At 40.9% G+C, this 20,853-nt stretch overlaps 1 protein-coding gene across 8 annotated transcripts in view; it reads left to right on the forward strand.

The window, feature by feature from the left end:
* Positions 1–20,853, forward strand: part of ZFP90 (ZFP90 zinc finger protein) — a 32,399-nt gene that overhangs the window by 3,110 nt on the left and 8,436 nt on the right. For 4 of the 8 annotated variants that reach the window (XR_001919472.1, XR_001919474.1, XR_001919473.1 and 1 more), the window contains exons 2-3: positions 12,451–12,577; positions 12,905–13,000. Coding sequence is in view for 5 of the 8 variants with exons in the window: in XM_013971261.2 (XP_013826715.1) it covers positions 12,451–12,577; positions 12,905–13,000 (223 nt within the window). In the remaining 3 variants the exon portion in view is untranslated. Of the gene's footprint in view, positions 1–12,450; positions 12,578–12,904; positions 13,001–14,402; positions 14,970–15,239; positions 16,385–17,069 lie in introns of those variants that run through there. The other 4 variants (XM_018062191.1, XM_005692179.3, XM_013971260.2 and 1 more) reach the window with 3 other exon arrangements.

The raw sequence follows: 20,853 nt of genomic DNA on the forward strand, positions 1-20,853 counted from the left end.
GCTTGAACATCTGGAAGTTCACGGTTCCTATATTGCTGAAGCCTGGCTTGGAGAATTTTGAGCATTGCTCTACTAGCGTGTGAGATGAGTGCAATTGTGCGGTAGTCTGAACATTCTTTGGCATTGCCTTTCTTTGGGATTGGAATGAAAACTGACCTTTTCCAGTCCTGTGGCCACTGCTGAGTTTTCCAAATATGCTGGCATATTGAGTGTAGCACTTTCACAGCATCATCTTTCAGGATTTGAAATAGCTCAACTGGAATTCTATCACCTCCACTAGCTTTGTTCGTAGTGATGCTTCCTAAGGCCCACTTGACTTCACATTCCAGGATGTCTGGCTCTAGGTGAGTGATCACACCATCGTGATTATCTTGGTCATGAAGATCTTTTTTGTACAGTTCTGTGTATTCTTGCCACCTCTTCTTAATATCTTCTGCTTCTGTTAGGGGTACAAAAGTTGAATAGTGAGTCATGTGACTACTTATCCAGGAAGTTAATTTAGTAGGGAAAGACAGCCTCATTTAGAAGTATAGCACTAGAAAGGTGGTGTCAAGTGTTGCTGCAGAGATCCAGAGCCTGCTGTAAGTGCAGAAGGGAGAGGAAAGGGTGCCTGTGGGAAAGAGTCAGTGAAGATTGTATGTTTGAATAGGAGCAGGGTCAAAGCAAGTGAAAATGAAAGGAGTGGGAGTACAGCTGACTGACTGTGGTCAGGGGTTGAGGAGCTTCCCAGGTGGCTCATAGTAAAAAAAAAAATCCACCTGCCAATACAGGAGATATGGGTTTTATCCCTGTGTTGAGAAAATCCCTGCAGAAGGAAATGGCAACCCACTCCAGTGTGTTCTTGCTTGTAGAATCCTGTGGACAGATGAGCCTGGCAGGCTACAGTTCATGGGGTCACAAAGAGTCTGACATAACTGAGCATCTGGGCACACGGGTTGGGAGGCAAGAAGATGAGGGGCCTACACCTGAAACCGTTGTCCTGTGTGATAGTGGGTGTGGGAAGATGAGAATACAGGGGAGTTTGGGCTTTTTTCTTTTTGGCCTTGGTAATCCATTCATTCATTCAGCAGATAGTCACTGAATCCCTATGTTGTGTTAAGACACTTTTCTGAAGAAGTGAAGTGAAAGTCGCTCAGTCTTGTCCTACTCTTTGCAACCCCATGGACTATACAGACCATGGAATTCTCCAGGCCAGAATACTGGAGTGAGTAGCCTTTCCCTTCTCTAGGAGATCTTCCCAACCCAGGGATCAAACCCAGGTCTCCCGCATTGCAGGTGGATTCTTGACCAGCTGAGCCATGAGGGAAGCCCAAGACACTTTTCTAGGTGGTTGGGATACATTAGTGAACAAAATTTGTAATGGTCTCTGCTTTTTGTTTACTAATGTTTCCCAATTGCCTAGAAGTGTCCTAACATATCATAGGGGTTCATTAACTATTTGCTCAATGACTGTATGAATGAATGAATGGAAGGAAGTGTGGGAGTTAACATTCAGGTCTGGGGCAGAGTGCTCTGGTTAGGAGAAACAGTGGGATGTGTGTCTGGTGTGTTCAGGGAGCTGCGAGGAGACTGTTGTAGTTTGAGCCCATGTTTTTAAGCAGTGAATTGTACAATTAAAGATTGCTGTGAATGATGTGCAAGAGCAAGAGTCTGAAAGTTGGGGCTCCTGCGGGTAAGACCTTCTCCCAGGTCTTGGCTAACAAACAATTGAAGTTGCCCTATGGTGGGAGGGCAGTGGGAGCAGAGATGGGTCAGGTGAGATACCCCCAAATCTTGGAGATCTATGTATAGATTGTTAGTAACCATAGCTGTGTAAACACTATGCATTCTTTTTTTTTTTTTCATTATATGTGTACTGTGTTTTTAGTTAGGATTTTGAAAAGCTGTTTACCATTCTTAAAGTTGAAGCCACCAGAAAAGTAAGAAACGAGGAAGGTTTTATAAGCAAAAGCTGCTTGTAGAGACCAGGTTTCTTGGTGTTGTATCTTGAAGGGGAGGCAATGCAAAGGGACCAGGGCCTGGTGTCTATTGACTTTAGAACCCGAGAGCTCTGTGGCTCGGTCATCAGGATGAACAGACCCAGCAAAAGCTGTCTCAGGTCCCTGCAACTCAGACACAATGCTCTAGGGAAACCAAGCCACTTGCTGAACCAGGTCAGGATATTTGTGGTCAGGGATATTCGGGCTCCCTCTGTGTGGAGGCCCCCCTTTCTTAACCTCTTCCTGAGCTGACTGTGCCAGTCTTTAAGCTTCAATCCAGACCCTGCTTCCCCTGGGTAAGATCAAGTGCCTCTCCTGTGCACTATGCGTGCTTGTCACAGTGCTCTCTTAGGTCACGGGGTGATGTGCTTACCCATCTATCTCTGTACGGGGCTTCCTGCTTTTGTGAAGCAGGGCCACCTGACTTCTTTCATCCTTTGTTCCAGAGTACACATGCTTCAAGTGGGTGTTACGGGAACGAACATTAGTAATCACTTAACCCTAAGAAATCATTTTATGCTTTCTGCATTTTCTTCTCCTCACATAGCAAAAATGTAATTTTTCCAGTTGTGGTGATGCTCATTTTTTGGTAAAGTAACTGCATGAAACAGTGTGACTTTAACTGAACAGTTTTAAGAAATTTGTTTTTATGACAGTGTTAGTATGTCAAAACCTATTCCTCTAAGACATATTTCAAACATACAATTTTTTTCCTGATTTTTCTGTGACTTCTACTACCTTTATTAAAATACATTTTATCAAAGTATGTGAACATATATTTAATACAGACTTTTTAGTAGAAAATTCTTTTAGCACTTCTTTATTTATTCTCATGAATTTCCTTCTTTTCTCCCTATGCGTGTTTTTCCCTTAAAAACTTCCTTTAAACATTAAGTATAATTTTTGAGAGAATCTTTCATTTTTAAAATCATTTTTAAAGCTGTTTTATGTTGCTTAGTATGATATGCCAAAATTAACCATTTCTCATAGAACATTTAAATTGCTCCTAACATTTACTGGGATAAAATCCTATTGGTTACAATAGATGATTAAAACAATTTTTTTTAAATTACATCTGTGTTCTTAAGTAAAGCAACCCTCAGAGCAAGAGGTAGATCTTTGGCAGGTTTTGGTGGCATGCTCACAGTAATTTGTAGAAACATTTTGATTGCTTTTCAGTTCTGTCTTTTGAAATAATTTACCTATAAAATATTTGGATCCAGGCTTTTTATAGCAAGGATGATTTTTTCTATTTCTTCCTCAATTACTGTCTCTCCTTTTTTCTGTCAACATTGGTGGCCTAGGATTTTAAAATAACCCACTTCACTAAGATCTTTCACATTTCTTAACACACTGTTGGATATTTTATTGGTTTATCCCCTTATTTTTTTTTAATATAACTATTTCTGTGTATTTAAAATTTTGAGTTACATTCCAGTCCCGTACTCCAGGTGGTTTTCCTAGCTTCTCTCCTTTCAATTTTATTAGATAATTTTTTCCAGCAGTGAGAATCCAGGCTCTCAACATCCTCAGTACATTTGCTTATCTGCTCAGTGTTGCTGGTATCTCAGCCATGCTAACCATTTCTTCCACCTGCCCTCAGCACTCTTGATGCAGGTGGGTACATTGCCACACCACCTTTCTCATCTCCCAAGGCAGGGCTGTTCTGACTCTTCAACTCTAAGAAGGGAAGGCAAAAGAGAAATGTACAAAATGCAAGGGAGAAAGGAGAATCTGAGATAAAGAGGAGTAGAAGGCTAAGTCAGTTGAATTTTAAATATTAAATCCATCCTTTGATTCCTCTAATAAACATCATTTAGTCTAGTCAAGGTATATTGTCCATTGATATGGCTGAAATTTTTTTTTTGATTTTAGGATTTTGCATCTAAATTCATAAGATAGTGATCTATAACTTTAGTTTACTGAAGTGTCTTAAAGGGTTTGGTGTTGAGGTTGTACTGGCCTCATAAAATGAACAGGAAATGTTCCACCTTCCTTTCTCTTGTAAAGTTTATAAAGGTTTGCTATTCTTTCTTTTTTAAAAATCTAGAATTAACTACAGTGAGTGAAGACATCTGTTTCTGAGTTTTCTTTCTAGGTAGATTTTTAAATATGAGTCATGGATTATTTGCAGTTTTGATAAGATATAATCTACCTCTGGGATGACCTTGTGCTTTTATTGATAGCATGCTGTGTTCTCCAAGAGTCTGTTCTACTGGCAGTTCGTGAATTCTGTTCATTTTTTTCCCCCCAATACTGTGTTTTTCAACTCAGATTTTTCAAGTTCCTGCCCTGTGTCAGTATTCCGAAAATTTCAAGAAACTGGCTGTATTTGAAGCCACTTATGTTTAAAAAATTTTCACTCTAGCCTTGACTGCCAAAGTCCTGCCATTCCCTGGTTTCTGATCTCCCTTAACCCCCATCTGTGACCCCTGCAAGCTATAGCCCTCTGCCTGAGAAAAGCTCAATATTTAGGTTCCTGCCTGTAGCCAAAATCGGCGAGTGCCCCCAGGAAAAACAACTATATTTTCCCATATCCTTTCTGTGATTTACTTCTCTCCTGAATTTTAACATTCTAGCCTTCTCTGTTTGTACACCAATAGGTTGTATTTAACTAGATGCTTTTTGTAAATGCTTTTGTTGTTGTTCTGGTCTGCTGCAAACTACTATATCTTACCCCATGGTAGAATCTATTTGTGTTTTTAAAGCTCCATCTAGTGTATATGTTTGTATATAAGTATTCTGCTTTTCAAAAAAAAAAACAAAAAAACAAAACATTGTATCACATATGAAACCTGTTAATTATCTGCAAAAGTAAAGTTGGGTGATAGAAATCACTTCACAGCTGGATGGCATTTGGCCAAACTGTTAAACACTGGTACTGCAGAAACTGTGTTCCATACTCATTTTCACTATACCTAGTAGTCGCATTCAAGGCAACCTGCATTGCCCCTTTGATCCATCATTTCAGAACAGGCCACTCAGAATTAGTCTGCCTCAGGATTATTCAAAAAAAATTCTGCTGGCAGGCTCCTGTCCTATATGTATCACCAAAACCAAGATATCTTTCTTTGTCCACCTGGACATCAGAAAATCCTGCTGGTGGGTCTTCTTGCTAAAAATCTTCCTTAGTTTGTATATGCCTGAGCAATAGACATTTGTATCCCCTTATTTTAAATTTTATTTATTTTTATTTCTTCTTTTACTAGATTTGTCAGAGATTTTTCTGTTTGGCCAGTATTTCAGAGGAGCCAGCTTTTAGATTTAGCTATTAATGCCATCATTTTGCCATTTACCCCTGCTTTTTATAATTCAAGATCAGAATTTGCTAATTTTTGTATTTTTTAATCCTCAAAATAACTCCTCATTTTCCTTTGGTAAGAATTACCCAGACCCTATTCATTTACTCAGCAGACATTTTTCGAATGCCTGCTCTATGCCAGGTGGTATTCTTAGCCAGAGTCGCCCTTCAGAACCAGTCAAGGGAAGGTGCCTGCTTCCTGTGGGCTGGCAGTAAGGAGTCAGTGAGAAAATTTAGTGAGAGGGTGTGTGGGCTGTGGTGAATGCTCAATAAATGTTAATTGTTGCTTTTTTATGATGTATCACGTGAGGGGCTTTTAAATGTTGCCTGGTAGGGCCCTTCACGCTTGGCCAATTTTTCTAATTTGCCCATGTGATTCTGGAAAATTCCAACATACATAGTTTTGAAAATACTGAAGTGAAAAGTAGTCTGAGAAGTTGTTGAGGGAGAAAAACATGAAAATACAGCTACAGTTCTGAAATAGAGATAGAGACCAAATACCAGAGGTGGCAGGGGGAGGATGCAGGATCTGGAAAAGCTTCAGAAAGGAAGAGACTGTTGAACTAGTTCTAGAAGTTTGAGTCAGAATTTTTCGTCTAGAGCTGAGGGAAGAAAATAAACAACGGTCAGAACAGGATGTGCAAAGGCAAGGAAACGTGAAAGAATAATAATATAGTCAGGGCAGAGTCCACTTGTAGAAAGCATGGGATGTATGGTAGGATGCAAAATTAGAAAGATGATTCAGTCACCTAGAGAGAATGACCTGAGGTGGAGATCTAGAACAATTTGAGAACAGTGTTATCCAAAACAAACATAATACAAGCTACATGGATAATTTAAAATTTTCTAGTAGCCACAATGTTAAAAAAAAAAAAAAAAAAGGGTGAGGTTAATTTTAGTAATGTATACTATTTAAACTAATATAGCCAAATTCTTACCATTTCTACATGAATCAACGTTTTAAAATTGTTAATGACATGTTTTACTCTTTTTTTGTACTAAGTCTTTGAAATCCATGTTTCACACTTAACTGCATGTCCTAATTTGGGCTAGCCACATTACAAGTATTCAGTATTCACATGTGGCTAGTGGATACTGTATTAGACAGCATAAATCTAGAGTGTTAGGGCATTAGGTAGCCAATTGTATATAATATACGTAACTAAATACATTTTATATTAAATATAATAAAGATTATATATAGTATAAATATAATATTTTAAAATATATAACAAATAACTAACATTATTTTTACTCATTAGCTGCCAGACTCTGGTTTTCAGCTTTGCAAAGTTTTAAAACTACAAAGTTTCCTGAGTATTAGCTTTAGGGGAGTTCTCCCACAGGGTTGGTATAGGGTATAGTTGGAGGAACATGTCGCTTTACAGTTGTAAATGTCCTTTCTGGATATACTTTTTCACCCTTTCACTGGTAAAACTCTTATTTCTTCAGTTCAGGGAGTCTGTGTCATAGATGAGAAAATTGGATCTCCAGGAGATGTGTGTGATTTGCCTAAGGAAACTACACATTTGTTAGTTGTGGAGCCTTTTAGGGGCCCATGACATTGGGCCTTCTCAACTTAGCATGTACTGTTTCCAGTTCTTTGCTTTGGGCTCCATCTTTTGGCCAAGGTCCTCTTTATGTCAGCATGAGGGAGGGAAATATTTAATACTCCTTGTTAATTTTTAAAAGGTATTGATTATGAGTTCAGTTATATCTGGAAGAAGGATAAGCAGTGTTTGTAAGACATCACTGGATCATTACAGTCTGAGGTGTGACTTGCATTGGAATGCCCTAAAGGTGATCTAATTCATAGTGGCTAACTCACACCAAGGCTCTTTTTACCTATTTAATCTTGCAAACTCTTGACTGTCCTTATGTCCCGAAATGGTTCTGGCCTCTGAAGATTTGAAGGTTCCTAAGACAAGGAACTTGACCCCCTAGAAGACCACTGAACAATAGGTAACAGTCACCATAATTTACGTAGTCTTAGGAGCTGTGCTGAAGAGAAACCCAGGGAGGGAGCTGTGTTGGGGGTGGACTTAGCCCAGACCTGTAGGTAGGAATAGAGCCCTGAGGGGAGAACTTGATTGAGTCTTGATGAGAGTGTTAGGCAGAGGAGGGAAGACCAGCCTTTTGAAGCAGAACTTGTAGAAGAGAAAGAGATCGTTTTGTGTCAAGGAGGTAGGTATAAATGTTCTCCACACTGAACCATGGTGTACAAGGGGAAGAGAAGCCAGAGCTGAGGCTGTGGGATTAGGTGAGGACCCATGGGCGGAGGAGCCTGGTAGGCTGCAGTCCATGGGGTTGCTGAGGGTCAGACACGACTGAGCGACTTCACTTTCACTTTTCACTTCCATGCACTGGAGAAGGAAATGGCAACCCACTCCAGTGTTCTTGCCTGGAGAATCCCAGGGACGGCGGAGCCTGGTGTGCTGCCATCTATAGGGTCACACAGAGTTGGACATGACTGAAGTGACTTAGCAGTAGCAGATTAGGAAGGGCTCAGGAGTTCACAATAAGGAGTCTAATTTTTAATCTCAAGGAAAGTTTATTAAATATGTATTAGCTATAGAGAAAATAGGTAATATTCCTACTCTCCTGGAATTTATATTCTGCTGTGGGATGCAGCCTGTAAACAGATGAAAATGTCACATATCAGGTATAAGGACTATGAAAAGGGGAAAGAACAGAGAATGACAGTTGAGGGTTGAGGGGGTGCTATTTTATATGATGTGGTCAAGGAAGGTTGCTCTGGTGAAGTGACATTTGAACAAAAAGCTGAAGAAAGTGAGTGGGGAGCCATGTGCATATCTGCAGGAAGAGGCTTCCAAGTCAAGGAACAGGCAAAGCAAAGACCTGAAGGTGGAAGCATGTGCGTTGTGTTCCAGTTGTTGTTAGGAAGGTGGGGTGAGTGAAGGTAAGAGAGCAGTAGGTTGGAAGTGAGGTTTAGGATGAAGGCATTGTGAAGGACTGTATAGCTACTGTAGAGACTTTGACTTTTACTTGGGGTGGATTGGGATGCCATCAGAGGCTTTTAAGCAAAGGAATGACCTGCTCTGAAAGGTTTTAAGAAGATGAGTATAGTTGTTATATGGAAAACAGACTTGGGAGGGGTGGGGTGTGAGTGGAAAAGGAGGGACAAGGTAGGAGATTGTAGCAGTGATCCAGGTAAGAGATGATGGTGGTGTGTGCTGAGTGAGGGCAGTAAGTATTGGGAAAAGTGGGAAGAAATGAAGGGTTTGTATATATGATCAAATGTGTGTTTTAGAGAAGCGACTCTGATAGTACATAGGAAAGAATTGGCAAGATCATGAGTAGTAGAACAGGTTAGCTGTCCAACCACGGCAAGAAGTGATGAGTTGCATGGACTAGACATGTGTTTACTGGTCAGCAAATACTTTACCATTCATTGAGCCTATTTGGGAAAGCAGAATAAAGTCAAGAGTCCATGTGTTAAACATAGGGAACCAGTTAAGCAAAGGAATACAGGTTGGTTGGCAACTCTGTTCCTAAACCACGAGGGCTATATGTTTAGAGGACAGAGTAGGAATGGAAAGGTATCACTTCTCACAACCTAACTTAAAATGTCTGCTTTGGTCGAAACCTTTTCCCTGCTGGTCCTCTGCATCCCAAGACCAGCCTCCCTTCTCTCATTGGTCAATCCCAGGACTGGATTCCCATTCTGTCTTCTCCCCTCCTACTAGTACTTACCCCTTAAGGCCCAGTACATAAGCTTCCTTAAAGTTTCTCTCCTGTGCCCAGAACATTGGTAGCACCTCACTTTACTGTGTATTGTCTCATACCATGCTTTAATAAATAACATATTTTAAAGTAAACTGAAACCTATTCAAGGACTGCAGTGATTTTCATTTGCATTTTCATTCTGCCACAGTGCATATGGTAAAGCCAGGCACCTAATACATATCTAGTGTCTTTTCTCTTTTAATCTAGCATCATCTTACCTGGCACAGTCAGATTCCTGACCTCTATCAGAAAAATCTACCACATTTTCAGCCCTTCGCTGTTCTTGTGGAGACACAGCTGCACTGTTGAGCAGAGATATGATAGGGAGGAACCATTGTTGTTTATGAATGTGATCCTGCACGCAGTCACTAGGAGATGGGGGCCACTCCCTTTTCTCTAAAATTCAGATCTCAGCCATCTCCTTAAGGCTCAGCTCAGTCCGGAAACAGATATTTAGTGTTGGATCAGATACTTACTGGAAACTAGTATTTTAGAGTTAAAAAAAGAAAAAATATGGCCCCTGCCCTCATAATGCTCACCATCTAACTAGGAAGTTCAGTCGCCCAGTCATGTGTGACTCTGCGACCCCATGGACTACATCATGCAAGGCTTCCCTGTGCATCAGCAACTCCCAGAGCCTACTCAGACTCATGTCTATCACGTCAGTGATGCCATCCAACCATCTCATGTCTTCCCCTTCTCCTCCTGCCTTCAGTCTTTCCCAGCATCAGGGTCTTTTCCAATGAGCTGGTTCTTCGCATCAGGTGGCCAACGTATTGGAGTTTCAGCTTCAGCATGAGTCCTTTCAATGAATATTCAGAACTGATTTCCTTTAGGATGGACTGATTGGATCTCCTTGCAATCCAAGGGACTCTCAAGAGGCTTCTCCAACACCACAGTTCAAAAGGATCAGTTCTTCAGTGCTCAGCTTTCTTTATAGTCCAACTCTTACATCCCTATATGACTACTGGAAAGCCATAGCTTTGACTAGACCTTTGTTGGTAAAGTAATGTCTCTGCTTTTTAATATGCTGTCTAGGTTGGTCATGGAGAAGGCAGTGGCACCCCACTCCAGTACTCTTGCCTGGAAAATCCCATGGACGGAGGAGCCTGGCAGGCTGCAGTCCATGGGGTCACTAAGAGTCAGACACAACTGAGCAACTTCACTTTCACTTTTCACTTTCATGCATTGGAGAAGGCAATGGCAACCCACTCTAGTACTTTTGCCTGGAGAATCCCAGGGACGGGGGAGCCTGGTGGGCTGCCGTCTATGGGGTCGCACAGAGTTGGACACGACTGAAGCGATGCAGCAGCAGCAGCAGCAGGTTGGTCATAGCTTCTCTTCCAAGGAGCAAGCATCTTTTAATTTCATGGCTGCAGTCACCATCTGCAGTGATTTTGGAGCCCCCCAAAATAAAGTGTCATTGTTTCCATTGTTTCCCCATCTATTTGGCATGAAGTGATGGGACCGGATGCAATGATCTTCGTTTTCTGAATGTTGAGTTTTAAGCCAGCTTTTTCACTCTCCACTTTCACTTTCATCAAGAGGCTCTTTAGCTCTTGAGTTTTCTGCCATAAGGGTGGTAACAAGGATTAAATAGATTACTAGCTCTGTTTAAATAGTTGTGGATTTGCAGAGTGGCTTAAAGCACATCATATGGGGATTGACCCTCTGTTGGGAGATAGAAGACCTCTGTGAAGATGTGCTAATCTACCTCCAAAGTGTGAAATGTAATTAGCGAGGGACAGATGGACAGGAGGGTGGGGAGAAGATGATGTCTTCCAGGAACCTAAGAACTCTTGTTCAGTTATAGTTCAGCACACAAGGAGGGCATGAAATCAGGCAGAAAACATGTAACTTTCCCTCACTGCTCCAGCAATCTCATGGCTTTGCTTTCCTGCTGATCGTCTTTACATACTTTATTATGTACTTCTTGAGGTAGAAATCGGTTTCACCAAGACCAAAGGACGTATTTCATGTTGAGCATGATGACAGGTGTCTTAACAAGGCTTGGTGAGGCAAGACAGAAATCAACACATGAACAACAGAACTTGACTATTCAGAGGCATGGGAGTCCTTAGCCAGCCTGGTTTCAGTGAGGGGTAAGGAAGGAGTGACTGAAGGGGAGTATAGCTTGCAAAATTCCTCTGATCTGGCAATTCTAATTCTAGCTAGCCAGCCTACAGAAATTCTAGCATATTTGCCCAAAGGGTGTATTGCAGTGATGCTGTAATAGCAAAATATTGGAATTAATACAAATATCCAAAAGGAACTGGTCCATTTGTTCATTCACCAAGTATTTTTTTCAGCATCCACTATGTGCTGGGTATCACTTTAGGCACTTCAGGGGATATAACTGTGGATAAGATAGTAAAGTCCCTATTCTCACAGAGTATGCAGTCAGGGAGACAGAAAAGCTAATAAGAAATTACAGATAATTACTAGAAGTACAAGCATCCTTTTAAATCTGCATCTGTTTGGTTCCTGAGTTAAAGTTCAGGTGGCAGGAATTTGGACAATGAGAGATACTTGTCTGTGCTCGGAGGGAGATTAAGCATGGTGATGTGATATGTGGTAAATTAGAAGGAGGTGCTGAGACACCTTTTCTCAGGTGGCAATTCTGGATGTGAGACCTAAAGGACTAGTGACTGGTTGTCAGCCGTGTGGCAATCCAGCGCTCAGGGTGGGAAGAAGCTTAATGTGTTCAGGGGTTAGCAAGGTCAGCAGGGCCAGAGCCCAGTGAGGGATGGGCAAGCTTGAATCTTATTCTTAGCACGGTGGAGTGCTGTGAGTTTTAGGTGATGGGTGTGTGATGGTACTCCAAATGTACTCTGGAGTGCTGTGAAGCAATTGAAAGTAATGAGGTGAAAGTATACAAAGCACTAAGGGAAGACTTCCAAGATGCATAGCTAAATGTAAAATGCAGGATGTAGAACAATATAAATGATAGTAAGACTGTGTGGGGGAGCGGAGGGGGTGAAGGAAACATGGAAAGGGACAGCTTAGTATATACACCAAACTGTTCATAGTAGTTACTTGTAGGGAGTTTAGTGGGATTGACAATGGGGGTGAAGGGATGCAGTCACTTTTTACTCCCTGCTGTATTTGGGTTTTGTAACAAAGACACTGTATGGGCAGTGAGGAATTGGTGATAATATAGACAGACTTGGCTTTGAAGGGAACAAGAAGAAAGCTAAGTAGGTGCACAGGATTGTGGAATATATTGGCCCCTCATGACTTTCCTGCATGCCATATTAGATTCTCTATAAAATTATGTAACAACTACTGTATTTAACCCACTTTGCCCCCTCAGGATATCAAACGTGATCACCTTTTCTCATGGACCCTATAGTAGGTTCCCAGTATTGCCATGGGAACGTTTGTGGGATTGATCCCTACTTGAACAAGAATGTGTTCCTACAGGAATCACTGACATTTAAGGATGTAGCTGTGAACTTCACCCAGGAAGAATGGCACCACGTGGATGCTGCTCAGAGGCGCTTATACAGGGATGTGATGCTGGAGAACTATAGCCACTTGGTTTTTCTTGGTAAGGACCGCATCTTCTTGTCTATGTATTGGCAGGTCTTCCCTTTCTCAGAAGCTCAGGTTGTGGGGCTCACAGTTTGGGTGGCTGTGAGCAGAGTGTTCAGGGTTAGAGTTTGTTCATCTTGTTGAGACCCAGCTTTATGGGTTTCTGAGCCTGCTTTTTAGGTAAATAGGAACCAGAAATAGGCCATTTGATTGCATGACTCCTCAAGTTGCACCATTTTTTTCGCTTCAGAGTTGCTGAGGATAAGTCCTAGTTCTGACTTGTAGAGGGTTCTTTTGTCAACTTGCATAAACAACCAAATCTTATGTGTTTACCTTTGAGCAGGATATCAAGTTTCCAAGCCAGAGGTGATCTTCAAATTGGAGCAAGGAGAAGAACCGTGGATAGCAGAGGGAGAAATCCAAAGACCTGTCTGTCCAGGTAAATGAGGGAGAATCCAAGAATCAGTGCAGAATGTGGCACAGCTGAGGGAGAGGGAAGCACCTTCACTTTGCTGCCTTGGGAGCTCCTCCATCCGTAGAAGAGCTGCACCGTCTCCTGGATGATACCTTTGTGTGTCTCCCTTCTCCAGTAGGGTGTGTTGCTGTTGATAGGTCTCAGAGGAAAAGGTACCCCTTTTTCCTTTTTGAAAGTAGCCCTTTGTCTTAGTCAGAATGCCATCTCTCCCTGTCTTGTAACCCTACTTCTGGATCATTTTCTCCTCTAGTATCCTCAGTCTCCCTGCACTGTTTGGAGATCTCTCTTCTTACTCATTCAGACATTAATTGAACTCCCATGTCTCCTCTTTGTTTTGTCTTGCTGCTTTCACTGTCGATGCCCCAGACTTGTAGGGAATACCCATAATCTTGATTCTCCCTCCCTCCAGAGTTCCTTCCCTGACTGCACTCCTGTTCCACCTGTCTGGGGAGCGATGCTATCTTCCTCTTGTCTTGCACTCCTGCCCATCTGATTCATTTCCACCCTCCAAAGTTCCTAGAGTATCCTCTCCTGACTTCCTCACTTGTTCAGTGCTGCTTGGCTTTAGGTCTTTGGCTTTTCTTGCTTTTCCCTCCTAGTGAATCTGTCTTTAGGATTAGGAGCCTGCCTTCTGGCTTCCTCTCCATTCTTTCTGTATTGTGCTTAGTTGCTCAGTCATGTCTGACTCTTTCCTAACCCATGGACTATAGCCTGCCAGGCTCCTCTGTTCATGAGGATTCTCCAGGCAAGAATACTGGAATGGGTTGCCATGCCCTCCTCCAGGGCATCTTCCCAACCCAGGGATCGAACCCAGGTCTCCCACATTGCATGGCAGATTCTTTACTGTCTGAGCCACCAGGGAAGTCCAAGAATACTGGAGTGTGTAAACTTATCCCTTCTCCAGGGGAACTCTCCAGACCCAAGAATCAAACCGGTGTCTCCTGCATTGCAAGTTGATTCTTTACCAGCCAAGCTACCTGGGAAGCCCATTCTATATTCAGTTCAGTTCAGTTGCTCAGTCATATCCGACTCTTTGCGACCCCATGAATCGCAGCACGCCAGGCCTCCCTGTTCATCACTGTCTCCTGGAGTTCACTCAGATTCACATCCATCGAGTCCGTGATGCCGTCCAGCCATCTCATCCTCGGTCGTCCCCTTCTCCTCCTGCCCCCAATCCCTCCCAGCATCAGAGTCCTTTCCAGTGAGTCAAGTCTTCTCATGAGGTGGCCAAAGTACTGGAGTTTCTTCCCTATAAAAGGGTGCCTGCCTTCTGGTAGTCACAGGTCTTTATTCTGTGCTATAGATTCAGAATTGTCCTTACTTAGTAACCCTGGATACTTTTCTTTTTTCTCTTCCCTTCCCACAGGATGCCTCCAATGCAAGTCCCACAGAGTTCTTATTAAAGATGTAAAGTCTAAGTTAATCATCTTGCATCCCCAGTCAGCCCATTTTGCTATCTTACCTATTACCCATTTCTCCTCTTGCCCATTAGGAATTATCAGATTGCCAGTCCCTCAGGCCAGAAACCACAGTCAGTCTAGTCTTTTTCTTTCAATCCAAGTTATTTTCCTCCTTTGAGAAGTATCTTAGATTTTCCTGCCTTTTAAATTGGACTGGTGACATCTTAAACCACACCTCAGATTTAGATTACTATAATTCCTGGTTGAAATTGCTCACTCTATCTTATCTTTTTGTAATCCATATTGGGTTTTTAAAATCATAGTTTAATTGAGATATAATTGAAATACCATAAAATTCTCCCTTTAAAAGTGTACATTTCAATGGTGGTTTTGGGATAAATACAGAGTTGTGCAGCCATCACCACTATCTAATTAAGCAGAACATATTCAATATCTCCAAAAAGAAATCTTATACCCATTAGCAGTCACTTTCTACTCCTGTTCCCCCCAGCTCCTGGCAACCATTAAGCTACTTTTTGTCTCTATGGATTTGTGTATTCTGGATATTTTCTATAAATGGAATAATAATATGTAGCCCTTTGTGATTGGCTTCTTTCACTTAGCTTAAGGTTCATTCATGTTGTAGCATGTATCAGAACTTCATTCCTTTGTATTGCTGAGTAATATTGCATTGTATGGATATATCACATTTTGTTTATTCATCACGTCATGGACTATGTTGGATTTTAATGCTTTATCTGATAAACTACCATTCTCTGAAAGAACCTTTTACCTCATTATAGGAAGGAGAAACTCCCTTGATTTAAAGGTCCCCATCGTACCTTCCAGTAATATCTTTCTGTTCCTGCCAAAGAGAGCTCCACCTAGGCTGAATTTCTTTTTGAAGTTACAGACCTGAGTACATTTCACCCCTACATACTTTCTGATGTTCTCTGTAAGAAGTATACAATTTCCCTCATTAAATAATAGTTTCTCTCTGTCCAAAGCCATCTATAAAGTCAAGGTCTCTCTAATTCATAAATCCTAATGTATGCTAATATATTTGTTTCTTTCTTCCCTTGTCACAAATACCATTTATATCATCTCTACCACACAAAATCAAATTTACTACATGCCATCTGTTGGGTTTTTTTAAGTCATCAAAAGATTGTCTTGTTTTTATTCTTAGATTTTTAACCTCCTGGAGTGTCTATTTATTATGTTTCTAAATATATTCCCTCTGTGTTGCAGAGCATATAGAAGGCAGTCAGAAAATTATTGATTGTTATGGAATTTTGCTGGGGAAAGAACTTTCTCATTCATTAATTTCGCCAAACATTTCTTGAATGTCCCACTGAGAAATATTCTAAAAGGAATACAAAGTATTCTCTGTCTTCAGGAATTTAGAATTGAGTTTTGTTCCAGGGTAAGGAATTTGGGAATTTAGGGTTCTTTAGTTACTGGGGTTTTTTCCCCCTTTTAATGTTTATATGAAAATTTTCAAACATTTGAGAAGTTAAAAAGATTATACAGTGAACACCGTATACTACCACCATGATGCTATAATTGTTGACCTGTTGTTATGTTATATAATAACCTATTATAATTGCTTTATCACATATCTCTTTATCCATCTATTAATCTGTCTGTCTTTTGATGCATTTCCTAGTGAGTTGCAGACATGAGTACATTTCACCCCTGTATACTTCAGCATGTATATAGTTGACTGGAGTTCAATATTTGTTCATAGTTCTTGTTTTTTTAGTAAAAAAACATTACAGTGAAATTTACACCTCTTATAAGCACCATCTATTTGACTTTGACAACTGCATTCTCCTGTCTAACCCAAACTTCTATTGATATGGAACATATCCAGCATTCCAGAAAACTCCCTCCCCTTAGTTTTTAAAATATTACCATTCTTAAAACCTAGACAGTAATTAATTTTCTCCTGTTAGTATTCAGAGGTTAAACAAAGGTTTAAAGGTCAATTTTTTAGGCAGATTAAAATAAATTGTTTTTGGTTAAGAGAGGTGATTAATGTACAATCAGAACTCAAATAGACTAAAACCACAGCTCTAGTTGTAAGGGCAAGGATGATTTGCCTCTTGAAATATTACTTTTTTATCTGCTTGGGAACTATAGCCCTCTATCTCCAGTTATATCAAAGAATCATTTCAGTTAATTCACTGGCTACAGATTTTCTCAGCAAGGTTTGAAGATCTGAAGCCTCAGAAATGACTTTAAAGAAATTATGAAATGAATGTATTAGGAAGATAGATTCCATGGCAGTTTGTAAAATGGACAAAGAAGCATGAATAGCAGATAGGACTCTGCATGAAAGACTGTGATCCTATTCTGTTTGTATTTGTGCCTAACTCTTTCATGCTAACTGGTTCCCTTACTCCCTTATGTCGGTTTTCTCATTATGGACTTATCCTTCATGATAGCTCTGCAATGATAGCTCTGTCATCTCTCTCCACTCTTCCTTTCTTCATTCAGAGTCTTCTTTTGAAGTTATTGAACTAATTTCAAAACAAAATGATATATAATTGCTGTCTTTTCATTCCTACTGTAGCAGTTTGTTTTAACAGAAGGGAATAGGGGATGTTTGCACTTTGGGTTTCTTTCAGACTGGAAGACCAGGCCTGAAGCCAAATCTTCACATCTGCAGCAGAGTATATCTAAAGTATCCCTTAGCACAGATGAGCTCTCACATACCACGGGAGAAGATACTTGGGACCTTAGTGGCCAGTTAGAAAGGCATAAGGAAAACTGGAAGAGACATCTGGGGCCAGATTCATCCACCCAGAAGAAAATAATCACACCAGAGGAAACTTGTGAGCAAAATACATTTGGTGAAAACTGTAGATTGAACACAGACCTGATTACACAACTGAACATTCCTCCAGGGTCTAGTGAATGTGATACCCTTGGGAGCAATTTGGAACATAATTCAGACTTGCTTAATCAGAATAATATCCTTACAAAAAAGAAACCTTATAAATGTAATAAATGTAGAAAAGCATTTATTCACAGATCATCTCTGACTAAACATGAGAAAACTCATAAAGGAGATGGAGCTTTCCCCAATGGTACAGATCAGGGAATTTATCCTGGAAAGAAGCACCATGAATGTACTGACTGTGGGAAAACCTTCCTCTGGAAGACACAACTTACTGAGCATCAGAGAATTCACACTGGAGAGAAACCCTTTGAATGTAATGTGTGTGGGAAGGCCTTCAGGCATAGCTCCTCCCTAGGTCAGCATGAGAATGCTCATACCGGAGAGAAACCCTATCAGTGTAGTCTTTGTGGGAAAGCCTTCCAGCGCAGCTCCTCTCTTGTTCAGCACCAGAGAATTCACACAGGAGAAAAACCTTATCGATGTAATTTGTGTGGGAGGTCGTTTAGGCACGGCACATCCCTCACTCAGCATGAGGTTACACATAGTGGAGAGAAACCCTTCCAGTGTAAGGAATGTGGGAAAGCTTTTAGTCGATGTTCTTCTCTTGTCCAACATGAGAGGACACATACGGGAGAGAAACCTTTCGAATGTAGCATATGTGGGAGAGCTTTTGGTCAGAGCCCATCCCTTTACAAACACATGAGGATTCATAAGAGAGGCAAACCTTACCAAAGCAATAACTACAGCATAGATTTCAAGCACAGCTCATCTCTTACTCAAGATGAAAGCAATGTCACTGAAGTGAAGTCCTATCATTGCAATGCCTGTGGGGAAGACTTCAGTCACATTGCAGACTTCTCTGACCATCAGAGGATCCACACTGGAGACAAGAACCCCTATGATTGTGAGCAGGCCTTCAGTCAACAACCTATTTCTCATCCTGGTGAGAAACCCTATCAATGTAATGTATGTGGAAAAGCATTCAAAAGGAGTACGAGTTTCATAGAGCATCACAGAATTCATACTGGGGAAAAACCCTATGAATGTAACGAATGTGGAGAAGCTTTCAGTCGACGCTCATCACTGACTCAACATGAGAGAACCCACACTGGAGAGAAACCCTATGAATGTATCGACTGTGGGAAAGCCTTCAGTCAGAGTTCATCCCTCATTCAGCATGAGAGAACTCATACTGGAGAAAAACCCTATGAATGTAATGAATGTGGGCGAGCTTTCCGAAAGAAAACCAATCTGCATGATCATCAGAGGATCCATACTGGAGAAAAACCCTATGCTTGTAAGGAATGTGGGAAAAACTTCAGTCGAAGCTCAGCTCTTACTAAACATATGAGAATTCATACACGAAATAAACTGTAGGACCCTTGACATTAAGAAATATGAAGAAAGCTTTAGTTAAAATATTCAGTATCAAGATTCTTACAGGAGAGGAAGCTTGAGGATATAATGAATTGTGTGTGTGTGCATGCACACATGCCTGCAGGTGTGTATGCTTGTGCGCATTGTGTGTTGAGAAATCTCTGTACTAGCAGTGTTTTTTTTTTTTTAAATAAAAGCCACATTCTCAGATCTGATTACATACATGTGAAAACAACTACAGACGTCTTATATAACCTGTTAGAAATGACATGCCTATATATTGGACTTTGTAAAGTTTTGAATATATGTATGCAGGGAATCGCCAACTTTCAACAATTTGATTTGTAACTCTCAGTGTTTACAGCCTTTTTTAATAAATAAAACTCCCACAGTGATGACCAAAACTCATTTTTAAATTGCTTGACAAATGAATTCAACTGCAGCTCTTACATTAAATTTACCATGGAAACCAGTTTCACCTCCAGGAATTCACCATTCAGAGAATTAAATCAGCTGGTCCAGCCTCTTCCTTGTACAGATGAAACTGAAAGCCAAAGATGTGAAGTGGTTTGCAAGCCTGATACAGTTTATAACAGTAAAGCTGGGTGGAAAATGCAGGTCTTCTGGATCTTTGGCCCCATGGTCTTGCCACTGAAAAGATATTTTGGAATTCAGGGCTTTAAAATAAGTTTTAAAACAAATGCACAGATATTTAACAAGCACTCAGGAGTTGAATATAAGAGGCAGCAAGACATATGCAAATTTGTCATTTAAAGCAGCTTGTTGGAAGCTTACAACCAAAGTTGTAAATAGTAGAAGTACTAATGACTTCTTTCCTTTTCCCAAGTATCATACTTCAGGAAACATATGGTCAGTTTCATAGAATTTATTAAGTCTTCCTGCTGTGCTTTTCATGATCCTCCCATGGGAAAGCACTGCACCAAGCTTCCTATATTGATTTGATCAATGGGAAAACAACACAGAACCATAGAGGAAAAAAAAAAAATCCTCCAATTTAATTTTACTCTAAAGTATGAATCCAGTTATCTCTTGCCATAAAATTTGCCTTTAAATCAGTTAAGGGAATCAGCATATAGTGGGTCATTTTATGTGCCAAGGAAATTTTCACCATTAAAAAATTAACATTTTTGGCTCTATGGTGCTTTTCCATCAGTAAAGCATGAGGTAAGCTTCAGGAGCCCACTCTAGTCATTAATATCCTTTAAAGTCTCCCATGGGCTGTTCTAAAGGAATTTCCAGAATCTTTGTTCATTCACTGGCACCTGTAGTGCCAGATAAACTTGGGAGCAACTGTGGAAATTGACGCCTTTCATGAAAGCCTCTGCCCCTGCCCCCAAGATAAGCAGATTTTTCCATCCTAATGATGAATCATGGGGAGGAGTGATAAGGGTTGGTGTTGATAGTAATCCTTTCTTACTGACTTCTCTGCATACCAGGTAGCAGGAGCTATCCTTTTTGTCTCATCCTGGATAATGTGATGCAGCTCCGAAACATTCTTCATAATCCTCTGCAGGAAAAATGTGTGTGGGGTCAGAAATGTGGGATGTCTATCCCAGTGCATTTATCACACGTGAAGCAGGATGGGTTATTCTGTAGCAGATCTGTCCTCCCAAGACTTTTTAACTGTTCAAAAATACCTCTTCTGTGACGTTCACCACTTAGTCCTTCATGCACACACGATGCCAAGACCGTGCCTGTATTGTCAGTAATTCTACTCAGAACCTCCTCCACTGATTGGCTTCTTATCTGGAAGCCTATCAGAAAGTCTTTTTGCTTTTGATTGGGGATCCCCATAGTGGACTGTTTGCAAGAATGGCATGAATTGTAACCAGTTGAGTGCAACATAACTGTTACGGGAGTTTATAAAGACTTGGTTCCAGGATACCTAAAGGAGACCACTGGTTTGTGTGTGGAGTCTGGCCTAGATCCAACCAGTCCCTGAATCTCAGCACATCGTCATTGGCAGGGGGAGCCCAGGATGTATGCATGAATGGAGGATTGTCCCAGCAACCACACACCATGCATTTACGAACACCGAGCTTTCTAGGCAATATGAATTACATCCTTGGAACGTCATTGTATTATTTCAATAAATAGCCTTCTTAGTTGAA

The sequence above is a fragment of the Capra hircus genome, chromosome 18 (assembly GCF_001704415.2).
Source record: "Capra hircus breed San Clemente chromosome 18, ASM170441v1, whole genome shotgun sequence".
Classification (NCBI taxonomy): Eukaryota; Metazoa; Chordata; class Mammalia; order Artiodactyla; family Bovidae; genus Capra; species Capra hircus.